Source organism: Tyto alba, unplaced genomic scaffold (genome assembly GCF_018691265.1).
Source record: "Tyto alba isolate M040663 unplaced genomic scaffold, T.alba_DEE_v4.0 Super-Scaffold_21, whole genome shotgun sequence".
Taxonomy (NCBI): Eukaryota; Metazoa; Chordata; class Aves; order Strigiformes; family Tytonidae; genus Tyto; species Tyto alba.
The window spans coordinates 5738416-5762214 of NW_024881295.1; the positions used below are offsets into that span (position 1 = coordinate 5738416).

General features: G+C 36.1%; 1 protein-coding gene across 5 annotated transcripts in view; it reads right to left on the reverse strand.

Annotated features, from left to right (window-relative positions):
* Window positions 1-2430: 2430 nt before the first annotated feature.
* The window catches only part of PPARA (peroxisome proliferator activated receptor alpha), a 36605-nt gene continuing 15236 nt past the window's right edge, over window positions 2431-23799 (reverse strand). For all 5 annotated transcript variants that reach the window (XM_032986396.2, XM_042795479.1, XM_032986394.2 and 2 more), the window contains 6 exons: window positions 14347-14591; window positions 11560-11720; window positions 10061-10199; window positions 7375-7577; window positions 4038-4485; window positions 2431-2991 (listed from right to left, as the gene is read on the reverse strand). In XM_032986396.2, coding sequence (XP_032842287.1) covers window positions 2744-2991; window positions 4038-4485; window positions 7375-7577; window positions 10061-10199; window positions 11560-11720; window positions 14347-14554 — 1407 coding nt within the window. In that variant the 5' untranslated portion in view covers window positions 14555-14591 and the 3' untranslated portion in view covers window positions 2431-2743. The remainder of the gene's footprint in view (window positions 2992-4037; window positions 4486-7374; window positions 7578-10060; window positions 10200-11559; window positions 11721-14346; window positions 14592-23799) is intronic.

The window sequence follows — 23799 nt, forward strand, 5'->3', positions numbered from 1 at the left end:
GCTGTTCTTAATTCTTTTAGTTTTGCTGAGAATTTAAGTATTTATTATTACATTTTCCATGATTTTGAAAGTTTCAGTAAAGCTTTTTAGCCACTTCTGAGAACAAGAACAAGAAAAATAGTTTTTGTCCACAGTGAGTGTGTCTGATTTTCCTGAGAAACTTCAGTACACCCAAACTATGGAGAACAACTTTGAAATCTGCTCTTTGCAAAAACCTGAGCTTTGGAGGAGGAAAACAAAACAAAACAAAACAAAACAAAACAAAAATCAGCTTATACTTTTTTTAGAAGAGAAACTTCAAATAGTTGGCTATTAGAGTTTCAGTATGCCATCACAGAATGGCTGATATTTTGACAAGTTTTTGGAGTAAGCAATTATTTCAATCCTCAACGTCTTATGCCCAAATCCCACAGTTCCTTAGTGAAACATGGCTGACATGAAGAATAAAGCAGCATCGTTGCTAAAATCCTCTTGTTATTTCTGGGGGCATATTATGTACTGCTTTAAGACACAAGACAACCCATTTCTCATCTGCTGTTTCCTGGTAAGACCAACAACCTCTTAATGAAGCATCAGAAACAGCTGTAACCTAAGGCCTATTCTTCCTGTTGCTGACTGGTGACAGGGAAGGGGACAGAGCTTTGTGCACATGCATTTATTGTTTCTATCCTGCCCTAGATGGTAGCCTAGATTGAAGCCTATGCTTCAATATTTTACACTAATTATATCTGACACTAAAACCTCTGCTAATGACCATTACCTGGATAAATAACAAATTACTTTTAAACCTGTAATTTATCCAGTGTCTAGCCATGCCAGCGGGCCTGTAGAGAAACAAACGTTGTGACTAAAGTAAGAATCAGTGTGATGTTCTCACTTCATCGATCTTACTAAATTCTTGCAGTGAAGGTTTAAGGTTCTGAAGTCTTCAAATGTGCTACAATAAAACAAGTACAAAGTGTCCTCCTGTGCCACTGAAAGCTTAATTGTTGTGAAATGCTAAGATTGGCTCCTGAGATCTTTGAGTTATGAAACAAATAATAAAATAAGGAAATAATAATGTGAAGTTACCATATTAAAAAACCAAAAAGAAATAGCACAGTGTCTTGCATGCAACTAGCACTTAAATGTTAGTCTGATAAAAGATCCTGTAAAATGGCAAAGACAAACAGTTTTCTTATGGCTTATTTTGCATCAGGAGTAAGTACTATTGTAAAAATCAGAGTTTGCTCTCAAGAACATGATAAGCGTACTCTCAACTGTGCCCTTTTTCATAATATTACACAGTCGACACCTACAAATGCTGTTCTTGGTAATATTGTCACCCTATCCACTATGGCTGCGTGGACAAGGACAAAATTTGGTGAAATAACCTCACTAATACTTCTCTCAAGAAGGCATAGAAAGAAATATACCCAAGTGGATGTTTGCAAAAAAAAATGGAACAGTATATTCATCAGAAAAGTAAACAGGTCCAAACAACTCTATACTGCCAAGATACTTCTCAAGAAAGAAGGTGCCATTCCTGTACCATCATTTCTTCACTATCACTGCACTAGAAGCTGTGCAGTTGAAATTCTTTTTTTCTGGGCCAGGATCAGATTTTTCAGTCTCTCCAAAGCTCTCACTAATTCCAAATAGTATTTTTAAGTCAAAACCACATCTTGAGCTATTAAAAGTTCTCCAAAATATCCATGGTATAGAATCCTAGCATGGTTTGGGTTGGAAGGGACCTTTAAAGATCACCTAGCTCCACCCCCCCTGCCCTGGGCAGGGCCCCCTTCCCCCAGCCCAGGGGGCTCCCAGCCCCGTCCAACCTGGCCTTGAACCCTTCCAGGGAGGGGGCAGCCACAGCTGCTCTGGGCACCCTGGGCCAGCGCCTCACCCCCCACGCAGGGGAGAATTTCTTCCTAATACCTAATCCAAATCTACTCTCTTTCAGTTTAAAACCATTACTGAGTATGATATAGTTTTTCTCAGGGACATTTCATATTTCCTTAAAACACTTTTGAAAAAAGATTCCAGCGTTTTATCATATTTACTCTTCAAGAAACACCTGAATGGAGCATCTCTGCTCTATTTTAGATAAGTCTTCGGATTGTATTTCATTTCATAAAAGAACCGTCTTTTAAATGTGCTAATCCTAAGGTATACCAATGTAATACTATATGAAACTGTACTGCATTTCATGGAATTAAAGCAGCAGCAGATCAAAGGCCTTTCAAATTTTGTAGAAGTGAATGTACAGTAATATCCAACCATTTGATACACCTAGACTGACTGCTGTAAGAAAACGTGTTAGTCGGTTCTCAGTGATTACCATTAGCCAAAAGTGCATAATCTTTATGATTGTGCATATACCTGGAGAGAATTTGCTGAATTTGCTATATTACTTCTAAAATTACTAAGCCAACAGGAAATACAATTTTGTTCATTTCTGTTACTTAACATTCTGATTTATTATACAAATATGTATTCCTTACCAATCTTCAAATTTCCAAATAAAGGAACCATTGTAAGACACTTCATAAACACTATGATCAGTATTTTTCTGCAGAACTTTTTCAAAAGATGACAAAATATCCCAAATCAAAAGCAGTGTAACACTCCAGTTACCCAGCTTTTAGATTTTTCATGCTCTGGGCTGAGTGAACAGCAGATAACTCTGCAAGTAGTTTTGCTCCCATCTGTTATTAGTATTGCTCTTGTCTTTAAATATTGTGGAAAAAAATACTAAAAATCCTTAATACATATCCCTGTAGATTTCCTGTAGTAAAGGGTGTAAATGTGCATCAGATTCAGTCTTCTTAATTATCTGAACAAGTTGAGCATGCTCTGTGACAAGTTGTCGGAGGTCAGCCATTTTTTGGAGAAGTTTTGGGAAGAGGAAGATGTCATCAGGATGGTTGGTTTGCAAGTGAAGTTTCAGTACATGCACTATGCTCTCCTGCATTTTTTCTATGTGTCCTACATTTACAAGACCAGGACGATCTGTTGTCAAAACAAACAAAAGAATACATGTCATAATGTTATAATTATTCTTGAAAGTAGACTACTTTATAGATTCTATACTGTAGGCCACAGTGTATATTTACATTATACACCGTGGGCAATGAGGTTCAAAATGAATCTTTAACCAAAAAAAAAAAAAAAAAAGAAGGAAAAGAGAAGTTTTCCTTATCCCTTTGTCCAAAGTTTTGTCAATGCCCACAGTTATTTGAGGAGATATTACATACTACTAAATATAACCTATGCTACAAAAGAAGAAAACCCACACCACACTCTCACTCCCCAAACCAGGTGAAGTATCTAGCCTAGGAATCCAGTTCTATATTCTGTATGTCCTGATAACGGAATTCAAACAGTAAGGACAGAAAAAAAAAGCATGTGGCTATCTCTAAAGAGTTCCTCAAGTTTGGTATCAATATAGAAACCAAACCCAAACCCCATATCCTTAGGTATTATGAAATAATTTTTAAAAATACATTCAGCTGATTTTTGAGAATTAGTGAAGTGAGCTGTTTTTATTAAAAACAGCCTGTGATATTAAAATCAGAACACAGGATGTGCATCAGTGCAGAATTCATTAGATGATGTAATCAGCAAGTGTCAAAGATGAGCAAAGCTATAATCTGCACCTGCCTCCAGTCTCATTACATACTATTTTTCTACCCATTTGGTGAATACAAATACTTGCCAACCCAGACTTAAAATTACAAAATCCTCCTCCAAACCCCAAACAAAAAACCACCAACACTCTTCACATCCCACTCTTAAGAACAGAGAGTAGACCCCTCTCTAACTGAGGCTAAACAGTAATTCCAAGCACATCTACAATTCTGCAAAGCAAAATACAGGATCAAGGCTGTTAACAGTTACACAGTATCTTCCATGAAACATGCTAAAAGGGAAAATAACATTTTTAGTGGTAGAATTGAATGTTCAAGAAATATATAAGCTTTTCTATTAAAATTATTGTTTCACATAAAGAACATTTTTAAATGTACAACCTTAGAGAACAAGTATGTAATGCTTACCTCCACAACAAATGATGGCAGCAACAAAAAGGGATATATCGCTATCATCCAATTCCAGTGCATTGAATTTCATTGCAAAATCAAATTTTGGCTCCATTATATCACAGAATGGCTTTCTCAGGCTTTTCAGGAACTCCCGGGTTATAAAACCATTTCCATAGGCTACCAGCATCCCGTCCTTGTTCATCACAGATGCTAACATGGCAAATATGGCTTCATAAACTCCGTATTTTAACAGTGTCACTTGATCATTCAAGTCAAGGTTGGAGAAGCCAGGGATAGATTTGGCGAATTCAGTAAGTTCTGTGACAGTCTCTACAGACGTACACTGGCAGCAGTGGAAGATTCGAACTTCTGCTTCCTTGTTCTGAATTCCATTGGCTACCAATTTTGCCACCAGGGTCTTCTCTGCCATGCACAAGGTATCCATATCATGTATAACAAATGGCTGTAAAGAAAAAAAATACTAATTCAGTTACAAAGTAATGATTATTAATCATTGGTTTCCTAAAGAATAGGAATTTTGATAAACTTTCATGCTAATCAGTCTTCAACTATCAATAAACCATGAGTTCTTTCATATTTCTGCGTAAAGAGAAACCATGTATTGCAGAACTACAGACTGCAGTATCGAAGAACAAGTCTGCTCTGCAAACAACAATGCAAGTAGTAAAAGGTAAATATGTATGACATATCTTTAATCTAGTTTTTGTTGTAGTTATAGTGAAGATCTGGAAGTACTGTGCTTAGTATGCATACACCTATCTCAGAAGGTTCACAAAAAACTTGTATTACCTTCTCCAGAAGTCCAGGTTATTCTGCCTACACTCCTATCGATTCCTAAACTAACTACACTTGATGAACATCATGATGCTTTCCTGAGGTATCCTAGGGGGAATACAGACAGTCATTTAAATATAGGACAGAATATTTGCACAAGAACGTGAGCCCTGTACTACTCTTATGTTTTATTATCAGGTTTTCATAGAACATGTCCCAGCTGATCTTCCACAGAAATTCAGCTCATCTTTCTAGCTACAGTTAGAGCTAAGTCATCTCTAAACCCAGAATCCCACTAGAATTTCAGACAACACAAAATTTCACTCTTGATCATGGTCTTTTCTATAACCCCCTTAATTTAAAAAGGTATGTGGAAACTGATGATCCAGTCTCTTAAAATATCATATTAAAAAAAAGCATTCAGACTTTAAGAACAATCAGAACTCAAAAATATTTTGATACATATCTGAATAGCAGTAATCAAAACAGAGGACAATTCACTGAAGAAAAACAATGAAAACCAATGCTTCCCAGCCTAACAAAGTCACAGACATTGACCTTGAACATAAATCTAGTTCCATAAACACAAAGCAATGCACCTTCCCTGGGCTGTTTTGCTCATCTCAGATCAAATACCATGAGGAACACTTGGTATTCTGTTAGAAACTCATCAAATTCACTTATTTCACTTAGAAAACTGTCAAATGTGCTAGTTTCCTACAGTTGTCCACATCTCGCTTCAGTAGTTAAGAGTTATGCAGTTTCTATATGCATATGGATATGAGCAGAAAGTGGCAAAGCAATAAACCCACCACATTTCTAAACCTTTTAAAAGATGTAGATTTTCTTGTAAATCTTTTTGGAATTTATCATCAATTCACTATGCAGAAAATAGGTATGGTCAAGGACTTGGGAGCTGAATTTAAAAATTATACTTTGTCGTCATCATGAAAAATATTAGTTTATTCTGATATGAATTATAGTGGTGCCAAGAATTAGGATTCACTAAAATCAACTGTTAATGCACTGTTCAGAAGCAGGTGGATTACTAATTATCAACAACAAACCCCTCTTTCTTTTTAAATTTATTTTTCTGTTAAAAAGTCAAAAGAAAATTCAAATGCTTGTTTTCCCAAGAGATGATGAAATAGCTTAAAAAACCTCTCCTCTTGACTGCATAAGGAAGAATGAGGAAAGCAGCCTGTTTCTGATATACTGGGTCTGATTCCTCATTAATTTTTTCTTGTAAATTCACCAAGACACATGCCAGCCACTATTAGCTAGTCAGTCAGGTGACTATAATGGAAGAGCCTTGATCGCATAAATGCAAACACAAAAATTAAGATGCAGTGATCTAGAATCCCTGCATGTATGAAACATATCATAACTTATGGTTCTGGCATGCGGTAAGAAGCTTGAAAAGGACTTTATGCAGATACCCACTTGGCACGGTGTTAGAGCATGGTATTTGCTATAGGCTTATGTCACCTTGTACCCCCAAAAGAGTTTAAGCCTGTGCTTAATTTTGAGCATCTCTAACTCAGTGAAAAAGACTGGGGTTTTTCATGTGTCTCTCTTTTAATGTAGAAGCCTGTGTGCTTGACTAGACTAGATTGTAATATGCCAAATTCCATAATTTAGAAGACGGCTTGCTTATAATTTTTATAACACTCAGCCTCACAGTTACATGTTTTTTATTATGGTATATATAAAAACCTCTTCCCTGCAAATTTTTACTGAAATTAAAATTGTTGGTAAAATACGAAACTTATCTTCTACATATAATTAACATAAAGCACAACAGAATTTTTAAAATTATGCATAAAATGAAGCAAGTCAGCCCTTAAAATGGTTATACAATCTTGTGCTACAAAACAAAAGCAATTGATAGCATTACGTAGACCTTGGCTAAATTATCCTGAAAGAAAAATAACCTCTACAGCATATGTGTCTTCACAATCTTGCTTACTTCTCCCTTTCAAAGTAACCATACAGTAAAGGTCAGGAAGGTCAGGTGAGGAAATGGCTAGAAGAGTAAAGAAAGAATTACAAACTCAAGTTTTCTTTCCCCTCCTGCCATTAACATTGTTGTGATTAAAACAGAAGTCACACAGAGCTCCTGCACAGCCTAAAAGATAATGGTATTTATCCTGGCATTTGTGGCAGAAAAACATTATAATTTTTTTTTCACTGTTATAATAGGAAATTAATTTTGAACCATTTCCCCCACCCATACCAAGAGGTATTCACATTCAGATGTCAGGGTTGTTTTTTTTATATATATATTCAGAACTAATTTTCTTTCACTTATGTGTCTGCTGTAAGTTAAAGATATGAGCTTCTGTTCATAAGTTAATCACCTGATTTTACTAAAGCTTCCTCTTATTTTGACAGTGACTAAAAGCAAGCATATTTACTACAGGTATTCTTTTTGCATATTTCATGTCTGTATTATCATATTTATTTTCTAAAAGATTTGCTTAAGATTTTAACAAATTATTATAAACACCTTATGTACTTGCCAGCTTTACTTCAAAGTTACAGCAAAAGTACTTACTGGATTGTTATTAGTTTTCCCTGCAAGGATGATTCTGGCTTTAACCTTGTTCATATTGAAGTTCTTCAGGTAAGCATCATGAATTCTTTTGGCAAGTGATTTAAGATCTGCCGTTTCTGAATCTTCTACATAATTTTCACCTGTTAGAATTTCTGCTTTCAACTTGGCCTTCTCAGACCTTGGCATTCGTCCAAAACGTATTGCTGATGGGAAGACATAATTGTAAAACAAACGTAAGTTATAGAAAAAAACCTATGCCTTTTACAGTTGCTGACTAGAGCAGTAAGACTAGAAAAACAGAGGTAGAGGTAGTATCTCTATTACGATAAATCCATGAGGAAAAAAAAACCTCATCTTTTCCAACACAGTCAGTGGCTAATTAAACAATATGCTGAAAGCACAAACTGGTATCTGCAATGAGCTAGAACACATGCCTCTTTCCTTATACATTACCTAAGCAGTTGTATTTTGGTTTCTTCTTGTTGTGTTCTACAACTCCCAATGTTAAAAGTCAACCTTGGGAATTCTAAAAAACTGAGTTAACTTATGTCAGGAGCTTGGCAGAGAGCACACATGCCAGCTAGAGAGCGGCCTGGGGAGCTGCTCCACCAGGAACGCTACAACGGAGCTGGGCCCAAATCCCATTGGTGATTCTGAACCTGCTGGGGTATTCAGTTCTTTATGCACTGAATATTCAGTTCAACATATCTGTACTGTCTAGAGAGAATAAAACAGACCAGAGACCCGTATTTATGCTCAAAGGTTACACTTCACAAAAACCTCCTCCTAGATGCAGCATTTTATGCTTCTTTTTTCAGTAAATTAGCCCTTCAAGACTGGAGAAGATGAGAATAGAGTTTAAATATCCAATATAGTCATTGGATAGAGGAGATGTGACTTTTGAAACACCGTTGGGCATGGAGGTGTCCCAGTTCTTGGGCAAGTGGTCTCGCCATTAAGCAATATATTAGGTGTGTCCACATCCTTCAGTTTCAGTTTAAAACTAACCCAGCTCCATTTTAAAAGGGGCGTTACCCTCTAATGGTGTGCAAGGGTTTGAGATGGCTTATATAGCCCTTCCTGCATTTCAGCATCTAACCAGCAAGAGGACAGAACCTCACTGCTTAGTCTTAGCAATTCAGAGCATGTGAAGAATTAGCCTTCCAACAGGCACAAGGAATTTTCTCATGACATAAGGAGGTGTCTCAAGGTATGATCTGAAATACAGTTTCGGACTTCAATGGAAGTCCAACATGGAAGGCCTGTTCAGAATCTGTCCGTGGGTTTATTGGAAAAGTGGAAGAATATCTGCTCTAAACTGAAATGTACAGTTTTCAAGCTATAAATCTAGTTCTAGCTCTTTTCCTGAGAAGTATTGCCTGCAAGTTAGCAGTCATCTCCTTCCCCCACTGCCCCCCAGGGTTTTGCTGCAGTAAAACTCCTCCTACTCCCTTCAGCTGGAGCATAGGTGCCCAGAGTGTTTTAGTAGGATGAAACAGCTTCAACAGAATGTTAATTTCTGCCAGCCAGCACAGCCCCCTGCTCAGCTCCTGCCTCTGAGACATTACTTTGTTGGCTGGCACACTCTTCCAAAGTTGGCTGCTTCAGGAAGGTTATCACCAGTCTTGAGAAGACTATCAACCCTCTCCCAAAGGACCTTAATCTCAGTCAAGGCTCACCAAAAGGGAGCCAGACTTCCCCAGAACCAGAAAGTCAACTCTCCCAATGTCTCTTGCTAGGACTCTAGGTTACAACATCATAGACAGCTTCCCCAGCCATGTCCCTACCCCAGCTGTCTTGACTGCATTGTTTCCTTAGGAAGATTGTCTCCTAACGTATAGCTCTTCACCTAGCCCAGCATTTTCACCTGCTTTTCATCTACTCCTAAACTGTACCTGCTCCCAAGTTCAGCCTTGACACTATCAGAGCTACGTAGGGAAAGAAAACTACTGCATCTGGCCAACCAAAATGTGCTTTCTCATGGCTTGGCCTCTCCCTCTTTACCAAAGTTGCTTAGCAAGCTACATACTGTGCATAAAACTGCCTCGTGGGTTGAAACTGGCCTGTAAACCACAGTCTTACCAGCCTTATTGTAAATCATTAACACAAACGATAACGTACGTTTTAAACTGAATATCTAAATGTTCTGCATTTTTACCATTCCATTTAACAAAACCCACCAGATTCCTGTTCCACAGTCAGCACAGATCTTCACCCTCCCCCAACGCTCCCTGAACCATCTGCCCAAGAGCTGTTGCACTGTAACCTGAAAAATAATGAAGTCTGGTTTCCTACAGATTTCTATCCTACGTCATTCCCTCCTACAATGACCTAGTTGTTCTTCTCCTCCTCTACAATGCCCTTGATCAGAATTCTTCCAGTATTGAAATTTATTTCAATGGGAGTAATGGTGCCAAAGTTCTGGGTGAAGAAAGCAACTAAATGAACGTTCATATAGACAAACAGACATCCAGCACAATTGTGCAAAGCTCATAACAGTACATTTGGCAGCTGTGTATCAATTACATTAACTACTCATTAGGGAAACTGGTGTCCCCTCCAATGATCTATGCCATCAAAATCTGAGGTTCAACTCATATGTATAAGTAAAAACACTATCCAAGTGCCTGCGTCCAGAAGCAGACTCGGTAGGAACAAACAAATTATTAAGGGCACTCTTACCTACCATTATGTGACATTCCAACTGAAAGGCACTTTTGAAAACGACAGTATTGGCACTTATTACGATTTTTTTTCTGAATTTTGCAGTTGCGATCGCATTTATCATAGATGAGTTTTAAACGAATCGTTCTTCTAAAAAAACCCTATAAAAAGTTTGAGAAAACAATATGTAATGTTAAAGAATGTTGACTACTAAACTTCAATCACACAGGTAATTTTTTTTTTCTTTTATTGTTTATCGATGCCTCTAGCTAAACAATACACAAAGTATAACCTGTACAAAGGTAAGAATCTATGCAGTGAAATGCTGTGTATGAAGGCATGTATAGAATGGAAGATGCGGAAGCAGGGAGGAGCTCTCAGCCCGCTTCCTTGGGAGAAGACCAAGAGCCCAGAGTACCCAAGCAGATGTGCTCTTAAGAATTAAGCAAAAAACAGTTCAAATACTGCTTTTGTACACATTCTCTAAGATTCCTCTCTCAGAAATAATCAGTCTTTCATATGTGTAAGTCACACAAACACACAGATTTAACACATCTTTTCTTCATCTAGCAAACGTAAAGGGTATGACAATATAGCACAGTGTATAGAAAAAGCCAAGGACACAAAAATAAGCATTACAGAAGAACCTATATCTCAACAGATCTTACCATGATGTCTTGATACTGCAATGTAAGGTTAGTCTCATACTACAAATTCATAGGGTTAGCAAATTTAGAGACATTGCAACATTTTGCTTTACATGACAGAACAATATGTCATTTAGACTGTGGGCCACAACTATGAACAGGCTCCCCATCTCCAATAGATATTCTAGCATTATTCTGTAAGATTTATATTTGAATATAATTCAAATGTATTCTGACATTGTGCATGAAAGAAACATGTATACATATACAGTTATTTCTCTCACCTTACATTAATTTAGAAAAAAATGGAAAATTAGAACATTAGAAGGAAAAAGAGAAGAATCTTATAATTCATAGGCCGTATCATCCCCAAAATTATACGTTAATGATAACACTAATTTTCCCCAGAGATATGCACTGGCCCCAAACCTACAAGAGGTACAACACTAAGTGATTCAGGCAGAATGTGGTGGAGATGAGATTTGTTACTGTTAGAATGGAAATGTAGCAAACTCACATGCTTCTCACAGCCATACTCCTAACACAAATAAAACACTAGTGGAGCAAGAAGGCTTTGACTTTTAGTCACAGTTTAGTGTTTTAAGTTGGTTTAGTGTTTAACTAACTATATCCAGAAAAGCAGCATTAAAATTATTATTGTGAATTGCCCCTGCTTGATGAAGGTCTGGTATTGAGTTATGGTATCTGAACAATTTATTTCAGAAAAAAGATCACAGATATGTTTATTATTTAAATATTTGTAATGGCTAGAATTATATTAATTAAACACTTCTGTAAAAAATGTTTATCTTCATATAACCCTGTAAATAAAGCAACATGATTTAGGTTCTTAAAAAGAAAATTTCGACTGTACCTTACAACCTTCACAAGCATGTACTCCGTAATGGTAGCCTGAGGCTTTATCCCCACAAATTCTACATTCAATGTTTAATGCTCCACTGGGTGATTCATCTATGCTACCTGGAGCTGTGGCAAAATTAATGGATGAAGGACTGGATGCTGGTGAAAGGGTGTCTAAAAGAAAAAGGAACACTTCAAAAATACTATACTATCAAGATCGATACCATTTCTATACTAAATCCACACAAAAATGAGCTTATTCTAAAACATAATCATGAGTCAATAGTCATTAAGTGAACTAATAATTTGGCCATAAGTGTTTGAAAAGTAATTAATATTTATATTAACACTGCAAACACACACAACAACCAGGGTGTACCCTGCTAATTTTGATGAGACATACAATGTCAACAAACAAAAAGCCTCACCAAAGTAACCTTGATAACAAGAACTGGAAGGGTGATAATGGTTCTTGAAGATTCAAGAAATGTGCACCACAAAATAAGAGAAAAATGAAGCTTTTTTTTGATTTTCCCATGTTCCACTTTTTACTTTGATTTTTTCAAATGCTTCTCAATTTGATGTGAACATGAAATTTTTTTATCCCACAACATAAAATAAGTAACTACAAAGTACTGAATTAATATTTGTCTTAAATCAAGGAAATTTTCTTAGCCATAAAAATGCACATATACCATCTTCACAAATAGCATAAATTTGAAACTGAAAAGCATTATTCAACATATACCTACTGCTTAAGACAAACAGTTCAAAATATAAAAATAAAAAACCCCAACACAATGAAATAGAACCCCTCGTGACTTCCAAGTTTGTATCACAATATCCGTGCAACCTGTCACTTGCTCTTTCCAGAAAGGTTACTAACAGCTCATCTTGCCATTAGATCTCCCATCTCTTGTGCCGTAGTGTTGAGCATCAGATCTATTGCTGTGGTACAAGAGACATATTCCTAGCTCATGCTGCGTTACACTTAAGATACACTTAAAGTCCCCTTGACTTTTGAAGAGCTACTCATAGTTTTATACGATGATCTAATCTGGGGCCTAAAAAGCAGTTAGACAACTTTTCTTTCTAAAGAATTTTCCCCAAGTGAAAGCATTCTCCTGCACATCAGTAGAAAGGCCAAACAGATTAAAAGGAAGGTAACACAACTGTCTGCTCCTAAAATAATCCAGCAACAGAAGCCTTGTTCAGATATTTCACCTTTTGATTATAATGGGAAAAGCATTTTTGAATTGTTGTACAATGAAATAAACTCTCCAGACATTTTACTACTAGCTAACTAACACATTCCAATTGTAATTATTTCAATTAGTATTTCCACCTTATTTGAGGAAAATACTTTCTGAGGCCAGAATTTCTTTTATCTTCCATCTTGCAACTTGCACCACAAGACTTTAGCAAATTAATGGGTGTGTTATTTTAACAGAAAGATTAAGAAACACTCATGAATGTAGGTCAGCAAGTATTACATTGGAAAAAACCTTGGCATAGAACTCAGTCTGCATTGCCAGCACTGCCAAGCCCACAGGCATCAGAGTCATCAAGAACAGCCTAAAACCCAGGATTTTTTTAAAAGTGTGATTCTCATTTCTTTTTTACTTGCTCTATGGAATTTGAGCCTTAAAAGTCTCTATTTTTCATCCTCTCTAACAGCAAAACTAGAATGTTTTTGCAATGAACACTGAATACTCAGATGGTGACAGTAGAAGCTGATCATTGTAGCATTTGTACTCACACAGACAATTTAAAAAATTAATGCCTCAGAAGTACTACGTTATAAACCCAGCATGATAACTTTTCCCATAGAAGGCATCCCTCTAATGTGAAGGTCTGCAACCAAAAGGGACCCAAATCATATTTTACAAACATTCCTTTGGGCAATAGTGCCAAGAGGCAGGTCTGCCTCCTCCCTTCAAAACTAACACTATTAATTTCAACCACTTTAGCACAGAGGCACACCTCAGTTGTACTTGTGCAGTTTTTGTAAGGTATAATAGCGATCACAGCCTGAGAATTGATTGAACGTAAGAAAATGCCAAAACAAAACATAATGTAAAACAATCAGAAAGTTAATCATTAACTGCTTAAAATGGCTCTAGCTGCTAAAAGATTTGTAAAACCACAGTGTCAAAAGGAATACCTTACTGACATTAATGCAGTGTCCCATACCACTTCAATTATTTCCGTTTTGGTGTCCCAAAGCAAGACTCTCACAAAGATCTTTTGACTAAAGCACTCTGAGACTGTTACTTTAACCAGGGTAGAAATCATTAGCTGAACAACACTACTCTTGAGAAGGAGGAGAAAACAGCATGTTCAAAACATCAGTGCACTAAAATATACTGGAATTCTAGGTGAGCTTTTAAGGGTTAGATTACAAATTTTTGGCAAACGTTTCACAATACTTTTCAAATATATGTGACTTGAAGAAAATCTAAAAAAAATGGGGAATTCCTTTAGTGCAATATGGTGCCTTCCTATATGACTACAATGCATAGTAACATCTTTGCTAGTAATAGTGATTTTTAAAAGTTATTTTCAAAAAGGTGTTGATACTAATGATAATTTTAAACAGCAACTTTACATTACAGTCATTTTTTGGTGACATTTGTCTAATAACTTTAGCCTTAAATATTTTAAGACAATGTTATAACCAGCTTATGTATTTCTAGTATCACTTAGTCATAAACAACAATTATTGCATTTAAAAAGTTTTAAATTTCTATCACTATGTATTTATAAAAGAAAGTTTTATGGTCAACCAAAACTCTCTTACCTGTTATAACTGACCCATCAGATCCTGGACCATTTCCCAATGACTGGAACTCTGTTAAACTTAAAGCTCCAGAGCTATCATCACCTAGAGACTGAGAGATGTCTTGAATGTTCTCCATATCTTGTAGGAACTCTCCAGATAAAGGGCTGCCTATATCATCCTCCTCCAAGGGAGTAAGGGGATAGAGCTGGTTTTCAGTGTCCACCATTTTGATCAAGTAGAGCAGTCACTTAAGCTTCTTTACACTGGTGAAAGAATAATTAAAAAAAAATCCTGTATTTACAATATCAGATTTTTTTTTGTTAATATTCGAATCAGTTACAGCACACTGAATACATGAATTCGAATCCAATGGTGAAATATTTTACAACATTCTGTTGCTCCAAAAGCTTTATGCAATACTTCAATATGAGTTAAAGTTATGACAAGATCTCTATGTAGACAGTTGTTTTCTCTCCTTTGCTGATAAAAGTTATGTACTGCGCTTCTGTAGCAGGCATTATGTACTTCTCACCAAAATTTATAGAAAAATAACAAATATCAAATATGCATACATATTATGTTTGAGCACTCTTTGCTCACCTTATCTAACAGTGTTAGATAAGTGTGATTTGGTCTTGTGTTCTCATTGGCTTTTAAATTTGTTCAAGAGGTCTTACAACACTGAAGAGAACAAAATACCGTCTCATACTAAATCTTTGTAGAAGTGGGTCAAACTAATACTTTTTGACCTACTTTGGTCAAAGAACACCTTCAGCAAGACTGCTCCAGCATGTACAATCTGATATATCTGTAATTCCTAGAGTTAGTTTTATGTCCTGCAGTGAAGTTTTTAAAGTTGTCTTCAAAACTAGCCACCAGTGTCATCAACTTACAGTAACAGCACAGATTCCTAAGAAAATGTTGCAACTTTTAATTATTCTTCTACTGACTTGCTGGATAAAGAATTAGTAAATGTACTGCTGAACATTACTACTGCTGCATAGACATACTTCTGCTAAAAGAAACTCATCTTTTACACCAAGTAACTAATACCTGCGTTCTACTCAGTAGGCGTACAAACACATACTGCCGCAGCCTCGTCCACGCAATGAATATGCAGGGGCAGTCAGAGAAGCTCTTACTGTTACTGTGGTTACTGCGCAACACTGGCCTCCACACCGGGCACGTGTTCACTGCAGTTTATTGTGAAGCCTGAAACGGCCAATAAATGGCTATATGGGGACATACAAATGCTGATTTTACAATAAACGTGCTATGTTAAGATAAAAAAAACCCAACAAACTCTTCCTTGATGTTATTTAAAGTTGCAAATGCCAACTAGTTTGATTCCTATGACACTAGACATTTTATATTAAGAAATCAATCCTTTTCTTTGGTAATGTGTGACAGATTCATCCTATGAAAATCAGACATTTATCCCGGAGGAATAAAAATGTATTCTTTTGTCTATGTAACTGACCATAAGGGTCCAGTTAAAAGTAATACGAAGTGCTGACTACTGCTTTACATATTAATGACAAAAGACAGCCATCACTTGTATTCAGTTATATAAAAAAACCCTCAAAATGTTTGGAAGCAAGTTATCGACAATCAAGCTTCTTATATTCAGGCTGATGGCAAAAGTCTGCCTTCAATTATATTTGCATAACTTTGCAAGGTATTTACATAGATGTAACTGAGGGCAGAATGACTTACACTAAAGAAGACTAAAAGTTATGCTTGTAACAACCTCCAATGTGCACAGTTTTTAAATGATTTGATTTTCAGGTGCATTTATTAGTGCAAACTCCTACTTTTTTCTGCTATTTCATGGAAAACCAATGGTGCATATATATCACTCCTACAGCATTTTCCAATGTGTTCATTACATGACCAAAGAAAAACAAACATTTAAAAAAAATAAAACTGTATTACATAAGGCTTTCTATTCCACAACTTGCATCCTTCCAGCCAGTCAGTATTATTTAAAATATATAATTAGACTTGGCAAAACTTTTATTTCATTTTCAGAGTACCCAAATTTTTAAATTGTGATACCAAATGGCTGCAGTGGTACATCCTATGTACCCATTATGCATTTTTAGCCAAGTGAATAGACAGAAAAATGTTAACCCCTCAGGTACAAGGGGAGATTGAAATTGTAGTGTAATCATAAACTTTGATACTTAGAACAAACCAATATGTTTTATATATCCTTGGGCAACTTGTTACAGTTCTATGCATCATTGTACCTGTTTTTGAAAGAAACAATGTTGAGGCTAAAAAGAGAGTTTATTCAAACAGTGTCTAGTCAGACTCTCTTTCTAACCCAAATATCATTGTAGAGCAAAGATACAGATTTTTTTTTTTTCCCCAGTGTAATAGCCTACCATATACCTGGAAGGCTAAAACTAAAGGAATAGCAAAATCACACAGCAAAATCCAGAGCTTCCACTCATTTTACTCAGTTCACAGGCTAAAATGAAGTTCTTTATGAAAGTAAGCACTGAAGATTTCAGGATCTGCCCAGCATAACTGAGATGAAGTTTTCAGAACGTTCATTGTATTTTGATTGTATAAACCAAGCCAAATACAATAGTCAGTTCTGAAGGTTGAAGACTAAAAGGAATCACAAATTATAAGTATCATATCTCTAAACATCTGATTTTATAAATCAAATGAGGTAGAATTCCACTGTCCCTTCTTCAGTAGGAAAAAAACCCAGATGCTGTTACTATTACACTTGCCATCCCATACTACCAAGGACCCTTAGTAAAGATCCATTTGCCCAATTTCTCTGAAACAGGATAATTTCACCTAGAAAAGGAAAATATGTTCTGTATCACATGGTGAGGCAAGTAAGAATATCTTGGAGACTAAGAATGTGAATTCATCCATGATTTCTAGCACCAGTTACAGACAGCAGATATGTTACTGTTGATTTTACTTGGACATGTCACATTGCTAGTCTATCACTATGCACAGCTTGGCTGTATTTAAAAATAACTGTCAAGTTAAGTTATCCAAGTTGATATATTAAATACTCATTAGGACATTGTGCCAGATTGCCAGCACTGTAATAGCATACTTATAAGCACTATAAGAGTTTTCATGCACATCTCAATTTCTTTCTGAAGGGATCAGTTGAAAGGCTGGTGCTGCTTTTTAAGAGCATCCAAGCAATACTGAGTGTGATGCCTAATTATTTTACAATGTAACAGAACATTATACTGGTAAACTGAAACAAAATAACTTCTTACCCACAGAGGACTGAATTGTAATTGCTATCAGTTTTATTCCCTACAGAATTTCCATAATGTGAAATTATTTAGTAAAATAAATTCCAATTGTCACTTTATTTTACAGCTCAACAGTTGCCCTGTCTCCAAGATCCACCTTCATTTCTCTTATAAATCCTACTGGCTTGTAACCTATTAAGAAATAGCTACATTTGACACCCATAAACCTGTCAGAAGACATAAAATAAAAATTAAAATGACTGTACCATACATGACCATAGTTATTGAAGAAAAAAATAATCAGCAATTATATGAATGAGGACTCTAAATAAGACTGCTAAAAAAAAAAATAATTAGCCTAATGCTTTAGGAATGTACGGTCACACACGAAAGGAAAATAGCACAGATTATTGTAGATTATCTGACAAAGATTTTATTGCTAAACCATCTGCATGTATTCGGAACAATGCTTCCAATCTCATGAAGACTCAAGATGCAGAGTAATTTTGCAGATGCAGAGTGCCTTACAAAACATTACTTTCACAATGTATGAAAAACAAAGAATCAACTGCAAACATTTCTGGTCAACCTCATCTGTTATGTTCAGACAATACTTTCAATCTTGAATAGCTTTGTACAATTTCTCTGCTGAGGCAGCATGAACCAGCTCAATAACACCTGGAACTAACTACTATTTGCTGTTCGTTATCTAACAGAGTCCAAAACATTACATGATGCACCTGACATAACTGGAAGATAATATACTCCAGCTGAGAAGTGAGAAATCACATTTATGTATTTTTTTCCTGAAAACAAAGTTAAATTGCTATCCATGTGACATGGCTATTTTGTGGTGAGGGAAAAAGTCTAAAGAAACCTTGACATATGTTGTTTTTGTAACAATAGTTGAGAATAGTTAACAACTGTTCTCTAGCAATCCAGAGAAGACTACCAAATTTGCCTCCCCAAGGAACCATCAGCAAAAAAGGAAGAAAGCAATGGCAGAGCATACGACCAGCACTGCTCCTCCCGTGTGCTCTTTGTTATGTTCTCCCAGGCTAAACCAGTTGTTCACAGCACAGAAACATTATATTCCTCTGTAGATATGCTGCACGAGTACTCTGCCCCAGGATATCTGGAGAGGTTCTAGGAGGTACTAGGCTCCTTGTAGCCAGCATTACTTCAAATTCCCTACCAAATCACGTACATCTCGCCAATTACCACTTTTTTGTCCAGCACAAGTATATTTTAAAAGATTAAGTGAACACTGAAGTCTACCTTGAAATAAAATAGGCATTTTCTGACAGGAAAGCAAAGGCTTGATAGCTGAACTCTGAACATGGCAACAGCTCTTTCAGCAGCATGCCTGCTGCTGCCCAAATTGCACCATACTTGTCCACATTTACAATAAATATTTAAAATTCATCAGTCTTTTTAGCTGAATTTATGTAAGAACAACCTAACAGCTAGTGAAACATAAATGAAGTCCTTATTGTTTTCAGTATTAAATTACATACCCTTTTGTACTTTCAAACACTGTTAGTAAATTACAGCTGCTTAATCATTATGGTTCTTGTCACTGATTAACTAGCTACCTTAGCAAGCATAACCATTACATAACCATTTCTGAAGACTGTCAAAATATACTAATCTTTTCATTACTGAAGAAGTTGTTGTTTTTTTTTTTTTTTTCGTAAGCACAGAAAACTTAGAAGTAAAATGTCTAATATTCATGCCATAAACTGTTTGCCTTCTGTCTTCTCTGTATTTTGTGCATGTTTACACATGTATATGCTTCCACTGGCAGGTTTCACTTACTATGCATTGATCCTTGCTTGTATGAAAACAAAGCTTCTAAAGTAAAACAGTTAATGGGTATGAAGTTCATTTAAGTAATATTCACAGATAGTATTTTGCTTTACAAAAATAGCTGTACATGTTACAACAGTAGATGTGGTAGCTGCAGCATGATGACTCCACTCAAGCAGCTGTATAAGTCAGTATTTCTTCCTACTTGGAAGACTTAAGAAAAATTCTGTGCCACAAACACATTTGCAGAGGATTTTCTCAGTTTTCCATACAATATTTTACTCTCCATACCCCCTTTCCTACACCCACATATGAACACACACAAAGTAAACTGTAAACAAGAGAATATGACATAGAAAAATAAGAACACAATTTCATGTAATTATAGTTTTAAGGATAAACCGGTTTTACTTGTGCTCTCTCACAGCCTATTATCTCTGAAATATGTCTATTTTCACAAGTCCTCTTTTCCCACCACCACATTGCAAGTACACAATAAGTAACTTACCTATAAACTTGAAACAAGCTTTAAAGAAATTGCAGTCAGATTATCAAAGAAAAATACCTAATTATGCAGCGATCAGTTATTTGCTTCATTTTTGGAAAGGGATGGTGGGAGACTAAACCCCTGGCCCTTCCACACTTAATACTTGCCACATTAGGGATAATCCCTGTAAGGAAACAGGTCTGTGAGATGCAAAGGTCTCTGAGAAGCAGTACCAAAGTCTGGATTTACTGTATAAACAAATTGATTGTGTAAAGGGCTTGCTTGCAAATATCAAGGTTGAAGTTGAAACAATCATTACCTCTAGGTCACTCAGAAAATGGTGTGGCTGAACACAGAACATTTAAAACTACTGAGTGTAGACACTTTTAGAAAACCCAGGTGAATATGAAGAGCCTGAAACACACAAGCTACAGGATATTTCCAATATCCTGATTCAACACATAAACCCAACTGAAAATAACTGAAAATAAAATTTGACACCTAAAATATGAAATCCAGTCTCTTATCTGGAAAAGGATGCATGTTTTCTCCTCTATCCTGTCACATTTGATACAGTTTTCATACTTTAAGCTTATTTTATATTTTACAAAGTATTAAGAACTTAAGACAAAGAGCATTTACTATGCATGAATGAAAAAATTTTCATGAGCCACCTCTTGATTGAGTGCCAGCTCTACCCCTTCCCAAAAAAAAACAGAAAAACTTTGTATTTTTTCCCTCTACACAGTTGTATTTCAATATATCATACGCAACTTATAAGCATCCTTGCCTTTAAAACAAATCAAAATTCATATACCCTAGTTTTGAAAATGATACTAAAATTGCAAAGTTCGGCTCTTTAAAAGTTAGGTAATGAAAAATTCTATTCAACCTTGATTATGTTACTTTATTTTTTTAGGCGCTATGGCAGAATGTATATATATACTGCACAATGTTGTTCTTTCCCCAAGTCAATCCCCTTATAATCGGGCATTCCATTAAACAGAATTGGAATTACACAGCTTGTAAGACAACCCGGTCTGTATTAGTCTGCAGCAGGAAAAAAGCTATTAATTTATTGGTTGATCAAAAAGGAAGAATATTCTTTGCCTAAGCAAAAAGGGAGAAAAGACAATCCTTGTTCTCTGATCTGTAAGTACTTGCACAGTTGGAAGAACACTAGAAAGTTTCTCAAAGGAAGAACGCAGGCCACCGAGGCAAGTCTACTGGCTTCAGAAAGTGGGGACCATGATGATTTTTGCTTTTCTCCCCTGAACACATTTCTCTAATTGCATCAGAAGATGCAGAAATAACACACTTCTAATCTCACAAGGAAAGAGTTGATAAAGCTTTGAAACACTGCAAATATTTTGCTGATTGATATTAAAAGTGGTAAAATCAATATGGGAATATTTTTTTTAAATTACTCAGCCAAACCCAAGCAGAACTTACTGAGCCAGGAAGCAGCATTTCTTTGGTCCCAGGATTTTCTGTCCTGTTGGATTTTAAAAGACATGGTCCAAAAAGAGAGAGGAAAGGCAAGATTTTCTTATTGAAAATAAGCAATTTTTATCAACTTTTCCATACAAGTAATTAGAAAACACCATATGCAAGTACTTTTAGAGACGGGACTAAACCAGATGAATTAACATGCTGTATGAATATGTCAGCAGTAAGAAGATGCACACAAGAGCAGTGCTGATTAATGACAGGGCAGGCACGAACAGTACCACATGAGCAACTGACTTCGTACGCAACACTAAGCAGAAGTAGGCCTCAACTAGATGTACTTTGTCAGACTGTCAGGAACATACATGATTCTTCTATGTTGCAGCACCAGCTCCTATTCGCCGACCATGAGTCAAAGAAAATGTAATATGGCCAACGTGGCTTATTTAGGCAAAGCGTTGAGATTTTAAAGTTAAGTTTATTTTGAGGCCTACGCAGAACAGATGTTTTTCAGATATATAGAAAGATATAATGGTGTTGTCAGAAACTCTTGTATCATGCATTAGACGTGATATTTGGCATGCAGGTTCTCCCAGTTTAACAAAAATCTCAGTTCTTAGAATGTCACTGTTCTGTTAGTTGTTCGGTTATTTTTACTTTGAAACAGTAAGGAAATGACTTAATAAAATTATAAAATATAATTTGTAAATCAGTGTTACAAATCCACACTTTTCCTGGTGCAAACCACTTTTAAAAGTAAGAACATATGTAAGGAGATACTAACATAAGCAACACCTGTCATGTGGCAAGAACAGTATTACCAACAGTAAAACATAACATCAGGATATACATTCTGTAGAGAAAAGCAAGGGTTGTCAAAGAGGAGATAGCCACACTAAACATGAAAGATTCCTTATATTCTATTCAAGTGCAAAGCAGTCCTAATGCAGAATCTGCATTAATAGAAGTTTAAGGCTCTAGGAACATCTGTTTAACATTTATGTCCCTCCCAAGCAAAAATCTAAAACCTCAATCTGTATGACTATAAAAACACTCAGTTAAAGGCAAGACATACAAAGTCATCTTGGATTGCTAGACAAAATGCTACCATATCTCCTTATGAAAGAAAACCTTGAATTGCTTATAACTGCAGTATATACAAAGACGCAGTTAAAAATTTAGCATTTCCACCAATGTCACAACCTACAAAGACCAATAAGCACAAAATACTTATTGAAATGATTGCTTAACACTGCTCAACTATGAAAGTTTGGGCAAACCATACACAGAAACAGACAGAAAAAAGACAGCAAAAAAGCAACTAATCAGTCAAGGAAGCCGGGGAAAGCACAAACTGAAAAAATACAGAGAACAATGACATAATCACTAACAGTCACTATTCAACTGCTTTGCAGTTACTGAGCCAGCTCCAATCCCTCCTGGCACCTCCCTGTAGCTTCTTTCCAAGATTCAGTGGCACAGGGTAGAAGCTACTTCATGGTTCCTGACTCTCTGAAGGGGAGTCTCATTGCCTAGAATACGTTAAAGAAAGATAAAGGTCTCTGAACAGGGCCACTCATTCCCCTTTTAAATGCAACATTTCTGCTTTAAAACTATTCGTCTGCCTTCTATACCTTCATGATTATATAGTCACTTTTTCCTCCAATGCTTTTTTTCAATTATGGAACACATTCATTATATTCTAAATAGTTCTAAAAACTGGTTTTTTTTGCCAAGATTACTATTTAAGAAGCAACTAAAAACAGGACAGGACAAAACTATTCAGGAGGTAATTAAACTATTTATCCCAAATATCATACCCTCTCACTTTCACACAACAGATGAAATTACGAATGGGGGGAAAAAATTACAAAGCTGAAATTAATTTTCAGCAAACACACATAACAGGGGTATTCATCTCACCTAATGTCAAGAACCTTACTTACATGTTCGAGTTGAGTGGAACTCAATAGATTTCCAGAGCCATGACTGATCTTTGAGGCAATGATTACAAATTAAAAAACAGTACTTTTCGATCAAATCGTTTCCCTGATCCAGTTCACTGCAAAGCCTTACAAATATTTGTGCTGGCTTAATAGAGGGAGAAGAAATAAGCAGCTGGGGAGAGAGATACATGTTCTGCATGGCCAACAAATACATGTGTATGTGCAGCCTGAATCCCCTGTGAAGAATCCAGTAAATGTATTAACAGGCTGGACCTGGAAATCAGGCACTTGCATTGCCTGAAGTCAAGCAGCCACACCTCCTTAGTCTCCGATGAGAGCTGAAAGCAGCTCTACACATTAGACAACATCTCTATTAGATTAATCAGTATCATCTTTTGACAGGACCATGGAACTTTCATATAGGCTGGGGAGATCATGCGCATCCCACAGTTATTCATCATCCTTCCAGCAGTAAAACTCCCACAGAAATCCAGTAAATGTAAGTAAGATACAGGCATTTACTCTGAGTTGAAACAACATG